At 46.4% G+C, this 13,670-nt stretch overlaps 1 protein-coding gene across 1 annotated transcript in view; it reads right to left on the bottom strand.

The window, feature by feature from the left end:
* Positions 1-6,431: 6,431 nt before the first annotated feature.
* Positions 6,432-13,670, bottom strand: part of LOC133953185 (protein ELFN1-like) — a 92,511-nt gene continuing 85,272 nt past the window's right edge. Inside the window, exon 6 of the mRNA XM_062386982.1 lies at positions 6,432-12,295. Coding sequence (XP_062242966.1) covers positions 10,117-12,295 — 2,179 coding nt within the window. The 3' untranslated portion in view covers positions 6,432-10,116. The remainder of the gene's footprint in view (positions 12,296-13,670) is intronic.

Raw genomic sequence — 13,670 nt, 5'->3', positions numbered from 1 at the left:
GTAGGTCTCCAGGCACGACTCCAATATGGCTGCCAGCGCAGGAGAGTGACAGTTTGGCTAATTAGAGCACTTTTAATTTGCGCTGCCTTGATCTCTCGTCTTGGCCTCCTTCACTCTGTGAGCCTGTGTGTGTGTGCGTGCGGGGGGGGTTGGGATGGATGTGTGCCGGTGTGAGTTTGTGTATTTGGAGCCAGCACGGCGTCACCTTTTGTGGTCATTTAGTGAAAAGGTGGCCCGGTTTGAAGGGAGGCTAAATGCCAAAAATGTCTGTCATTTAGTCTTTCTCTATCTTCCTGGTCGTTCTCGCTGCTAAGTGGCTTCTTAGGCTCCGTGTTCCAGCTCCTTCATTTCTTGCATCGGGTGTAGAAATGGATGCTCACTCCTCCACCCTGTAACGCCTGGCTTTCACTCTCGGGTTCAATGACTCTGCAGCAGACACAGGTTTTCTGAACATGACACTCGGGTGAACCTGCCAATTTCTTATTCTTCTGTCGTTCCTGTGCGATGATGTGACCTCATTTAACTTTAAGGCTTTGGCTCCGAAATGGCTCCTAAACGGCTCCAGCGCGTTTGTGACATTGAACATAGAAAATGAAACAAAAAAGGAAAACTCCTCCCCTGGCAATGGGAACAGAGTCAATTGGCTTCTTTTTTTTTCACATTAAAAAAAAACCTGTTTACAGCCGTGAAAGAAGAATGAATGAAAGCAGCAGGATTTCACTCCAGCGTTAGGTATTACCTCCACCATGTTTTCACCCTTTGTTTGTTGTTTGTTTGTAAATAAGACAACACAAAAATAACTGTGCGTATGCGCTTCAGGGGGCGGATCCAGGAGTCTGTTCTCTTTCTTTATCGTTTTGAGATATTTTGAAAATGATTTGTTGTTTTGATGTTTAGGGAACTGATCTATGAGTGTGTGAGGTTTTGGGCCCCTGTATAAATGTATTTAATATTCAGTTGTTATGTCACCTCTAATACTGATAGATTTCAGATTGTGTATTTTGTCAAATGGGTTCATATTGTATCTATTTTTATGCGAATATGTTGAGTTTGCATTTGGAGCAGAGAGAGAGAGACGGTGATCTAACAAGAGGACGTAAACTGACACGGTCTTTGTCTCATGTTATTTCATTGCAGTAAAAACAATCTAAAGGGAGCTGCAGTGTTTTCCTGGTTGTGTCCTGAACTCACTCACATCTGCCAGAACACAAACGCACATGTTGTCTAGAGGTTTTTACAACTGGTGAGATGCTTCCGTCCACAGAGGTGCCAAAATCAAGAAAAATGAAAAGTTCCATTAAAGGAGCTATTTGAGTTCATCCCGTGTCCTCGTTCTTCAACTTGTCTTCTACCCTTGGATCTTTTCTTTCTTTCTGCATCGATGTCTCTGGCTCGATCGGCCTCATAGATATTTATTTAGGGGGCAGGTCCGAATCACCTTGCTTCATTCAAGAGGGAGGATGCACCAGTATAACCACTGACCTATTAACTCACAAGTCATGTTGCTCTCCTCTCAGTCGGCCCCGACCTTTACACAGTGTTCTCTCACTTACACTCTACATTATTAATGCTGCTTGGTCTATCGTGTGTGTGTGTGTGTGTGTGTGTGTGTGTGTGTGTGTGTGTGTGTGTGTGTGTGTGTGTGTGTGTGAGTGATCCAGTGAGAAGCGGGGCCCTCCCGTTGGCAGGTTGATTTTAATATGTATTAATACAGTGGTGAGAGTGTTTCCCGTTATTATCTGTGTCATCACTCTCTCCCCGGCCTCCTCCCACAGGCTGGCCCACATTAGGCCACGATCTTAGAGAGAGGCAGCAGGCCCTAATTCCCGTTTTAAAAATGAAGGCTATTTCCCGGAGATGACTCCAAGGGCTCGGGGAGAAAGCACAACTCTGAAAAATGAGCAAAGAGCCTCGTCTTTCTGTCCTCTCTTATCTGGCTTAGCCTCTTATTCACAATGCTGTTTCCTGTTCCCCCCCCCCCCCCCCCCTTCTCCTTTCTATCCTCATATCTCTGCTGTCGTTCATCCCGGCCGTGGACATCACTGTAAATGGCATTTGGAAGTTGACGGAAGGGGGGGTTATTGTTCGTGCCTCTAGGGAGGCCTCCTCCTGCACTCGGGCAGGCGTCAGGGTGGACAGCTATAGAGTGGCAGGGGGGGGGGGGCAGCACACAGACACACACATAAAAGCACAGATATTTTGGTCTGTGCGGCGCCGGCTGTGACGAGCCTGACAACCGCAGGGTCCCACTCCACTCTCCATACCACTTGCTTTGACCAGTCGAGAAAGGGCAGCGCTCAACCACAGCGCCTCACAACTGGACTTAATGCCGCCTCTCCTCCAGCGGCGGTAATACCACAAGTTGTTTGGCTGCCCTTTTCAACTGGCCCCACTGGGCACGGGGTGTGGATTCTTTCATTCTGCAGGCCAGGAGTGCTCTTTTTCTTTATTTATTTTTTATATAAACTGGCCCAGTGTCATGCCTACGCAAATACCTTGTGGAATTTTAAAAAGTTCAACCACTAAATCAAATCAGAGGGTTTTATATTAAAGCGTGTTTTCAAAATCGTTGTGAATATAAATATGTGTTTCCCTGCATCTATTAAAGGGATAGTTCACCCAAAAATGAAATTCACTCACTATGTACTCACCACTATGCTGGTGGAAACACTTCTGGAGTTTCAGGGGTGAACAGCGTTGCAGCCAAATCCGATACGATTGAAGTAGCTGGGGATCGATTCTTCAAACGTAAAAAAACAACAGAAGAAAAAACACAACACTCCTCCATATTCCTCCTGTGGTGTCATCCAAGCCCCGGCCCCTGGACCCCCCTCCATTGGCAAAGTAGTGAGTGGATAATGAGTTTATTAATCTAATTTTTGGGGTGAACTATCCCTTTAAGGCAGCGAGGCCTCATGTTTGTCTGTGTCTGCGAGTTTGAGAGCGAGCCGAGATCTGGGGCGTCACAAAGGGAGGAGGACGAGGTTGTGGAGGCCGATGATGTAACCATGAAGACACACCAGACTCACCTGCCCTGGGTTCAAATCCCACGGTTCAGACGGGAGATGGAGGGATACTGGAAAGATCCTGTTAAGAATGTGTTCTCTCTTCGCACCGTCTTGACAGAAGCCCCGCCCCCCGTCCAGGCCCCTGAGCCACTGGTGCTGCAGCCGTTTAAAGATAAGATGAAATGAACCTAGTCTGGAGTTACATTTTCCCCTCAGTCGGTTTTGGGGATGGAGCTGAACGGCGTTGCTGCAGATGAATTACGACGCCATAATGAATCTAAAGGGGTTTTTCCACTCTGAGGTTTAAATCCCTGAAATCAGGCTCATTGTGCCGCTGCCCACGTTTGGTGCAAGAGAAGATTTCAAGATCTCCACGTCGTTGAAAGTATCCCTAGAAAAATCAATGTCAGACATGATGAGGATCCTGTTTTCAGATTTGAAGAGCCCAATGTCACTTTAGTGCTGGAGGAAATATTTCTTAGATGAAGAGGCACCGTGAGAAACAAGTTTATTTCCTTTATGATTCCAGTCTGATGGCTGTGCTGCAGCCTTCACTTCCTCATCACTTCTTTAAATCAGCAAATGAACATCAATACAGTCGTGCCCAGCATTTGGTCGTTGTGTTTAGAACTTGAAATAAAAGTTATTACAACGACATGATACTCACAAGTAAAACTTTTATATTTAGAATAGTACTTGAGTTAAACTAAATACATACTTGCAGCAAATACAAACAAATTATTTAAAAAACTGAATCAATTGATAAATTGAATAATTAAGTTTAGAAAGAAACAGCATTCTACATGTGTCTGTTCACAGCTGAATGTGTAAAAGTTACCTCTACAGTTTGGTTCTGAAAAAACTCCATTACAATCTGTGCTGTATCTTGAGAGAAGAATGAGTAATTCACTTCATCACCACAGGACAAACAGACAGGCAGCTTTAAAACAGACGCTGTCCTTCCATAAACAGAAACTTCAATATAGAACAAAGCTGAAAGTGATTGATTTGCACTGAAAGTAAATAAAGACTAAAACTAAAACAACCTGAAAGAATCTTTGGGTTGTGAGATATGTTTGCTGTGTAAAAGCTTAGTTTGGTAAAGAAACTACTAATTGTGCCTCTGCAAAGATATCGAAGTTATATAAACTAGCATGTCTAACTTTCCCCTGCTTCCAGGGTTTATGCCAAAATACAGGAGCTCATAAAAATGTCAAATTAGTCCTTTAAATACTTGAGCTATTTTTTTGTTGTCTTTTGAGAACAATAATATTTTATTCCAAAATCAACTCCCTGGATTCGACTTTTTGCTAAAATCAAATCGGATCGTGTTTTTTTTCAGACGTCACCTGCCTCGTGCCACCAGTTTGAAACTCGAGCACTGTGCTGGAAGCGTTCACCTCCGGAGCTCGAACTCCCGGGTGTTTTGTGATTTAAGGGATTTTCTCTCCTCTCGAGCTGCAGCAGATTCTCCACATCTGTTTTTTTCCAGCAGGGGAGCCGGCGGCTCCCGGTGACAAATAACCCATCTCCATGTGTAAATCAGTGGCTTTCCGCTGTAAGTCTGTCACTGGAGTACTTACCCAGCGCCGGCTGTGACATAACCATCCACGTTGTGTGAAACAGCTGCAGGTGGATAAGCGGTTGTGTTCTTGTGAGGTTCATGGAGGATTTCAAACCTTCTCTTTGTAACCACAGTGTCAGACGGTAACAAATAAAGAGAGAGAGAGAGCTTCTTGTTTTCAGAGCCACACACTGCTGCCTGGTGCACAGTAAACCTTCTCATTAAACAACTCGGAACCAAATTGGATTGTGCAACAATGAGGAAAATGGCTTTGTGTGTCTGTGTGTGTGTTAGGATCTTGTTAAGATAACTTTGGGCAGAAGGCATTTGAGACTTTTGCTGTTTAAGCTGCTGAAAGAAGCTTTTGTTTGTTGTCGGAGAAGTAGGTTAAATCGACAAACACTGGAAACTTCCTCGGATTGGAAAAAAGAAGATGAGGAATAATGATCTTCAATCCGTCTGCCGTCACTTTTTCTTGGCCGCGTTAAAACGCAGAGTTCCAGAGTGTGTTCTCGACCCGCTCTGAGCAGAGATACCCGCTCTCCAGACACTCCTCATTAGATGGTTCACTTGGTCCATACACTAGCTGCTGTTAATTAAAACTCGAGCAAAGTAAGCATCATAATTAATTCCACCAAGGACACGCTCCAAATAGGACCTTTCATTCCCAGTGCCAATTCAACATCCCCCCCCCCCCCCCCCCCCCCCACCACCCTTTCATGCCTTCCTTGAAGCAGTCTTTTTTGACTGAGGGTGTCTTGGAGTTTGTCAGGATCCATGTTCATCCAAGATTTTCCTGGAGCTCACTTGGCCGACATTTACATTCACTGTGATCCTGTTTGCACTGAGCAGCCGGGTCTTTGCCAAAAGTATTTTTCTTCTGACGGGAGTTGTGTAATTTATTTAACAGGATTATATTTAACTACGAGCCAAGAACAGTTCACAAATATCAGCCAGTCACGGATTAATCAATTTGAATATTTAATTATAGCCGTCTCCTCATGTTGTCGTGTGAGTAAAAGTACAAATTAGCTCTGAGTTGTGTGTAGTTGTACACTCTGAACTTTGCTGGATCATATTGTACGAAACTAACTTTTATGTCCCGTCAGCATCTGATCAATTCAAAATTAAAAACGAATTCTCTCAGTTACCTCTGCTGGTATTTTGCCTTTCGGTCATTTAGGTTTAATTTGTTGTTGAGATTCGATACAGGTGTTCACCTCCACTGCATCATTATCCTCTGTTGCTTTTATCGCTATGATGAAATAAATGCAGCATTGTCCCTTGGCTCGTTCGTTAATGTGGAAGTTTCCGGATGTTTTTGTTGCAAGTTGGTCACTTTGTTAAATTTTTTCGATAACCTTCTACAGTTCGTATCTTCTGCTGCATCCCAGAATGCAAAGCGTACCTGGCAGGTGGATCTGATGAGGTCGGTGTAGACTGTAAACAAAGATGGACGGCGTCAGAGCTGCCCCAAAGTAAAGCCAAAGTGGCTTGATCGCCACCTGGTGGCTGGCAGCAGAATAGATTTTTTTAAATCCTCCAAGTTAGTGGATTGGACATGGACCAAACTGAAAAAAGTCAAAGTTCATGTAAAATACACTTCATTTAGGTAGTTCTTATCACACTGATATTCAACAGTTTGGGTTTAATTCGTTATTTGATGAGGACCATGATTTAGCTTCATTTTAGGACAAAGTGGAGACACTTGGTCCGTCTTTATTTACAGTCGGTCCAGGGTCAGTCGGTACAACGGTCCACAGCCGCCATAACCAATCGCATCAAAGGGGAAACCAACCAGAGTAGATTTGACCAGATGATAAAGCATAGAGGTGGAAACACCCTCAAAGACGGACCACTGGAAGTAATTTCAGATTTTAATAAAGTGATATATATATTCCATGGTTGTATTACGAGAGCTGCTTACACTTGTGTCACCTACCTTTTTACTCCCTATATTATGAAGTGTCAAACCATGGAGGGTTAATATTTCTGAAACTTTTGTAAAGCTTGGAAATGGGAGTTTTCTTCCATTCCCAGGGTTAAAGTACTGATGTGCAGCTGGGCCGAAAAACCCGGAAGCAAGAAATCATTTTGTCTCATGCGCCAGGTGAGCAGTTTTTCATTCGGGGGCCATCTTTGAGAGCTGTTCCCACAACACATCCATGACTTACTCGAGCAGTCAGCTGTCGTGGAGATGTGGAATGGAAGTCCTGAGTGTGTCTGAAGCGTGTGTGATCTCTCCAGGAAAGGAGCCGGTGAAAGAAAGGCTATTTTATTGTGCTCATTTAAATTTTTTGACAAGGAAAATAAAGAAAAAGCCTCTGAGAGATCCTATGGCAGAGCTTTCTCTCTCACACCCCCTCCCCCCTCGTGCTCGCTCCCTCCTGAGTCATTCACCAGAAGAATATTACACAAACTCCCATCCTTGCAGCATGCTCCATTGTCTGTCTGTTGTCAGAGGGACCTCTATTTATTTCCACTTTCTAGGCATTGTTGTTTCAAAAACACAGTTTCTCCTCATCACGCTTCAGGGAGCAGCGTCGCTGGTTCGGGGTCACGGGGTCGCCGCCGGGTCCTGGACGAGCTCTGCTGCTCTCTGACACGTGATCAATTCAGGCAATTATTGTTCATAAACAGAACAGAGGAGGGGGGGGAGAAAAAAAACAAAAAAACAGTTTAATACATCGCTACATTGATATTACTGTTACTCAAAGAATGCTCAAGTGAAGCTTAAGAATCAAGCAATTACAAAATTGCAGTCAGGAAAGTATAAGTTAAGAAACAAGTTTTTTTTTTCGATTTTCAAAGCAATGCTAAAGTTAAAAATATTCAACGGAAATCGAAACGTTTTTTAAGGCTGTTGTTTTGGTTAAAGCCACAATCTGAGGGGGGGGGGCGTGAAAACAACCACAGCTCGTGAGCGTCCTCCAGGATCCGAGGGGTTTCGCTGCAGAAGCGGAGGAGCCGTGTCGTGGCCGCTGCCGTGAGAGGAGGACAAAATAATTATCTAGCCACACAAAACAAATGTGCTTTTTTGCAGAGCCACCAAAAAAACGGCTGTGGTGATTTCACCCGCCCACGATCGTGGCTTTAACCGGGGCTAAATAACTTGAGCATTCCTGGAACTCGTTATAGCAGAGAAGAAATTATTTTATACAGTGTTTCCATTCACCAATAAACCTGTCATCGTTTCCCAGCTCGGTTGTGTCTATTGTGTGTGTGTGTGTGTTTAGCTGTCCGTGTCGTTTCAGGGGCTGGAGTCAATTCTGTTTTCAATTCAGGAAGCAGGGGGGGGGGGTTGCAGTTCAGTCCGTCGAGCGCTTGTATCACAGCAAAGCTCGTAAAAATTCAAAATCTGCTGAATTGAAATGCTCCTGACTCCATCCCTCGTCCTCCTGGTCCTCGTAGCACAGTCCTGTAAAGTACACACAGTATTTGTTGCTGTCACATTTCCAGCCTCCAGTGTTTCGATCCTGCAGATATTGCAGGATATACAAGTAGTCTCTTCTTTTTTTTCCACCACACAGGCGATACTAATCACAGCACTATCACATTTCTTCTATCAGCTGAAAACCTTTGATAAGGCAGAACCCCCCCCCCCCCCCCCCGTTTCTCTATCGCTTCAATAACTGAAAGCAGTGGCAATTTTTTTGTTGGGGGGGGGGGGGCTTCAACGAACCGGTGCGAGGAAATCCGTATTCATCCCCGGCTCTGATGAAGGTTTTTTTTTCTGCCAGACAGATGAAGACACTTTGAATACAGCCCATATATCAGGAACAGGAAAAAACCAGCTGCTGAACAGTGTTAATTTCTCAGAGAATACATTCATCTGTGTGTGTGGTTTGTGGTTGTGTGTGCACACAAGTACACTTGGATGTTTGTGTATACATGTGCTGAAGTAGCATCTGTATGGGTGACGGGTTGATAAACAGCTGGGGCCGGGTTGGGGGGGCTACGAGGGTCAATTTACTACCACAGTACTTTGGTCTTAGAAATGATTGGAGGAGAGAAGGGAGGCGGGGAACCGATGGAGCCAATGGATCGTTTTTGTGCAAATTCTCGTTCTGTTTGGCAAAACTTGTGTGTGTCGATGCGAAGGAGAAGAGATGTGTGTGTAGATAGTAGTATTTTGAAATCATTTCAAAATACTCCTGTGTGAGTTATCACGTTGGCACCACAGTGGATCCTGAGGAATCCAGCAAACAAAAAGCAAAAAGACCTGGGAGAGAAAGAAAGAAATGAATCGCTGATAAAACACAGTGGAGCTACAGTGTATCGGGAATGAAGCTGAGAGTTGTCGGTCTTTTTCCTAAGAGTCGTTTTTTGATTTTGAACAGTGCAGATGTGTTTTATCCCCGGGCAGGAATTGTAGACATTCATTTAGAGATTAGAATTTGTAGTTCCATTTTTTCAAAATCCCAAAACGTACCGTTGTAGGTGAGCAGGTAGGTGACTAACTTGAGATTCTGGTTTTTCCTGAAAAGTCTGAAAGATTTCAAAACCACGTTGTACAAACGAAACAGTCACCTCTGTTGCAAATATAGAAACTTCTCTCGCTCATCTGTACAGCGTTCCCTCTGTAGGAGGATGAGGAGCAGGTGTCGCGGGGGGGGTCGCCAAGAGAAAAGACCGGTTTGTCGGCGGCTCGGCGGCGAGCACATTCCTCTCAGTAGAAAAAGAAGAAAAGGGTCTCGTCCGTCAAACTCTGTCTCCTCAGCTGAGACGTCCCGAACAGTCAAAACACAGTCACATGACGGAGCCATGCCATATCCAAACAAGAGAATATTAATGACGAGGATCATAGGAATAATAATAAGACCAGTAATGATAATAAGAATAATTAATAGTAATAATAACAACATATCGTTCAAGGTTTTTTTTTAAATTCACTCTATAAAAACAGTGGTGAGGAGACGTTGGTTCACAGTCGGGCTCGACTCTCCGCTTGGTTGATTTGGCACATTGTACTCACTCCCTGGTTGAGAGCTGCCGACTGATCTCAGCCCAGTCGAGTGTTTCCATCGCAAATCGCGGCGAATCCTTTCAAAACGTCTGATTCCGCTGTCGTAGCGCAAAGACGAGCTCCCTGGCAGCGCATGATGGAGAGCGACAGGCGGACGCAGGGAGGATTGTTGAGGAAATCGTTCCTTTCTGTTCTTAATTGATTCTTTTTTTTTACTTTTTTTTCTTCGATCTAAACTTAGTAGAAATGAGCTACATCGGTCTGAGCTATAGTTTTCATTACATTACAAAAAGTAACTCTCTCTCATAAATTATGATTTTTCATTCAGTATAATATTTTTAGTTTGGTCCTTCATGTTCTCAGATGAAAAGGCTTAGTGTGTGTAAAGTGTGAGCCAGTGTTGTGTGTGTGTGTAGTTTGATTCTGTAGGTCCTGTAAGTTGTTTGTGTTTGTGTGTATTTACAGGTCTTTGTTGTATCAGTCTGCGCATCTGCATCATCATGTTATGGGTGCAGTGTTATGTCTCCATCTTCCAAGTGTTTGGGGTATCCAGAGGCGGGGGGGGGGGGGGGGGGGGATCAGGCCTTCTGCTGGGCGGACACGCCCTTCCAGTAGTCCAGTATGTCATGAAGATCCTCATCCTTGGCAAACTGAACCTTCCGCCTGAGCGCATGTCCCGCTGCCACGTATCCCTCGTCCTCCATGGACGCCTGCCGGTGCCTCTTGCGGTGCAGTTTGAACCTCTCCCACAAGCCCAGGGTCGGGGTGCACAGGAGCCCTTCCTCCTCCTCATCTTCGTCGGGGCTGGAGCAGTAGCTGAGGTTGTGGTACTGGGGGGAGAGCGGGTAGTGAGGCGAGAGCTGGGAGTAGACGAGCTCGCGCTGCTTGGCCTGCCTGCTGAGGGTGAGGGGGTCTAACACGGAGGGCTTGCGGCCCCCGGGGTGATGGTGAAGCTCCTGCAAAATCTGAGGGTGGTGCTGCAGCTCCTGCAGGTGCTGCTGGGACCCGGGGTAGGAGTGGCGGTGTTCATTGTACTGGCGGATTCTCTGGGCTTCTGCTCGAAGGATGGCTGCTGCCGGGTTGACTGTGCGGATGGAGTCTCCTCCCCCGCCTCCCCTCTCTCCCCTCTCTCCCCTCTCTCCCCTCTCTCCCCTCTCTCCTCTGTCTCCCGGTGAGGTCCTCTCGATGTAGCGGGTCTCTGAGGAGTGGTAACCTCCCTCTGAGCGGTAGGAGCGAGGGCTGCGGGCGGAGCCAGGGGACGAGGAGGTGCTGGGTCTCTTGGAGGTCGGAGGAGCCTCCATGCTGTGGTGTCGCTGCAGAGAATGATGGTAGCTTCTCCCCCTATCTTCTCTTCCTCCTCTCCCACCTTTATACACGGGGGAGAGGAACTCACTGCCTCTTTCTCCCCTTTCTCCCCTTTCTCCTCTTTCTCCTCTTTCTCCTCTCTCTCCTCTCTCTCCTTGCTCAGAGAGAAGCACCAGCTGCGGCTCTGCGGTTGAAACAGCTCCTCCACCTGCAGAAGAAGGGGACTTCATCCCCTGCTGAAAGGAGGTCGACTCAGATTTGAGAGCGTCTATACAGTTGTTGATGATCTGGTTCACTTTATCAACTTCTTTAGCGATGGTGGAGATCTCTGCGACCGAGCCCTGGGGATTTGCTTGCGGCGACATCTCCCTCTCTCTCTCTCGCTCTCGCTCCCTCTCGATGCCGGAACCTCGGACCTCCATGTAGTTGAGTTTCGCAGGCTTGTGCGCTGGTGTTTCTATCACCTCCTGCAGCTTGTAGGGATCTATCTCACCCCCCTGGGGCAGGTAGGGCATTCTGGACAGGCTGTCCCCGGCAGCGATCTTCTGGGAAACGGATCCTCCGTTCCCTCCCTCCATATCCGCTTCTCCGCCGTACTTGAGCTCTATCAGCGTCCTCTGAATCCTGCTCATCTTCCGCTCCTTCTCCTCATTGATTCTCCTCTTCCTCAGGCAGTGGACGAGGACGCCGAGACAGAGCAGCATCACAAACAAGCAGCCCAAAATAGTCATAATGTAGTGAGTGGCTGACGACTCATTGGCCGGCCTCTCAGCCCCCTCCCGGCGGCCCGTGGAGATGGTGAGACAGGTGTGGTTGAAGCGCAGAGAGTTCCGTATGGAGGCCACGCAGTATGTGTAGTCGGTGTTAGGTTTTGGGGTCTTGAGCTCGATATCTTCCCTTTGATATTTCAGGGTCTGGATATTTGTGAAGAAGCTGTTGTTGTACAGCACCAGGATGTACATCTTCCTGTACGGGTGGGGGATCTGAACCGTGATCACAGCACTGGAATGCAGCACTTGCTTCAGCTCCATGAGCGGACTGGTGTCAGAAAAGATGGGGTACGTCAAGTTGATGACCTCGTCGGGGGGCGTCCCGGAAGCGCAGTCGTCCAAACCGCAGGGAGAGTTAGGATCCAGCGGTGGGGTCGTGGAATCGAACGCGCTGTGGGGATAGAAAGGCGTCACGCTACTCCCGTCGTCCGTGCACACAGTGCTGAGCACGTGCAGAGCGGTGCGCTGGGTAGGCATGCGGGGGTTCTGGCTCAGGAGGGTGAAGCCGGAGATGCCCACGGGGGAGTCGCACACCATCCGCTCACTGGTCCGGTTGGGGAAGGCGGCGAGCCAGTGCAGGAATCCCAGCAGCTCGCAGGAGCAGTTGAAGGGGTTGGTGTAAAGTTCGCAGGTCGTCAGCTTCGAGAGTCCAGAGAACAAGCTGCTGTCCATCACCTGAATCCTGAGGAGGACACAGAGAGACAGCAGGGATGTAAAGAGGGACATTCACCTTCAGATGAAACTCAGTTGTTTTTGATAGTTCTGCTGAGTTTTAACTTTTAGCATTTTTTGCCTTACTCTATTCCTTAAAGACCCGAAATTTAATTGATCCTTCATCCTTGACAAAAAAGTTACCCACAAGTCAGTTTGGCTTAGTATAGGTCATAAAACCTGCCTCCTCCGTGTCAGTAGATGTTACATAGAGCTAAATAATAAGTAAAGTATTATTTTCTCCAAGAGTTCCCTGGTCATTTTAGCCATTTTGCCATAAAAATTGTTTGAAACATCACAGTTGACAGCTGAGACTGACTCCTGATTGGTTGATTGCTCATATCGACAGTGCTGCGTGACTGTGGCTCCACGGAGACACGTCGTCGATCTTTATAAACAATCGATGGTTCCCTTTGAGATTCAGGTGCATTGTGCCAGCACCAGCTACCGTAGCCTCGAGCAGAGATGAAGGGCAGACTACATGTCCCCAGATTTAAGAGAGTAATTTCAAAACGGTCAAATGACATCACATCAGGTGATTCTTCACACTCCAGACAGCTGCAGCCACAAAAAGGGATTAAACAACCTTTGTCACATATATAGCAGTGCTCTCCCAGACCTGTAAATAGAATTAGGTGTGTGGAGTCGGAGCGCTCCTCCGTCTTCTTAGACTTCAGTTTAAGGTGAGAAACATCTCCCGGAATACTTCTTAACAAGCCCCAGACAACAGTTTAACTTGTTCCATTCTGGCTGCTACCTCAACATTCAGGTGAACGATCGATACCGATTACGCTATGGTAGGAACAAGACCGTTATTCCCACATAGAAAAAGTACGAGTGTCAACTTGAATTGAAACAGTGCTTTGTTGCAGCATTGCATCGTGATGAACTGAGAGGAGAGTTGGTGTCTCCACATCCTCTGCACTGAGCGTAAGTCTGCACGGAGACATTTGAAAGTTTCATGTTGCTTTCCAACAGGTGCAGCTCGGTTTGCATCATTAACGAGTGAAAGGCTGAGCGTGAATAACCTTTACGTGCATTGGATTCCTCTCAGCATCACGTCACTACAACAACAGCAACAAATCTGCAGTTTTTAAGGTTACAATCATGGCTGCAGGGACTGTAATCAATCAATTACTGAAGCGTTTGGTCATTGTCAGAATAAAATCATTACAGTTTCCCGGAGCTTAGAGCAGCATTTTTTGATAAAGATAAAAGTGGTGATTAAAAACAAAGAGATGCTGCACATCCCCAGAGTTATGGGGATTTATCAAGCGCACGTTTTTACCTCCACTAAGGACGACTTGTTGGTTTGATTGTTTCTGAGGAAGAATATGAAAAAACTA

This window comes from Platichthys flesus, chromosome 5 (assembly GCF_949316205.1).
Source record: "Platichthys flesus chromosome 5, fPlaFle2.1, whole genome shotgun sequence".
Classification (NCBI taxonomy): Eukaryota; Metazoa; Chordata; class Actinopteri; order Pleuronectiformes; family Pleuronectidae; genus Platichthys; species Platichthys flesus.
This window is presented reverse-complemented; position numbering and strand designations above follow the sequence as displayed.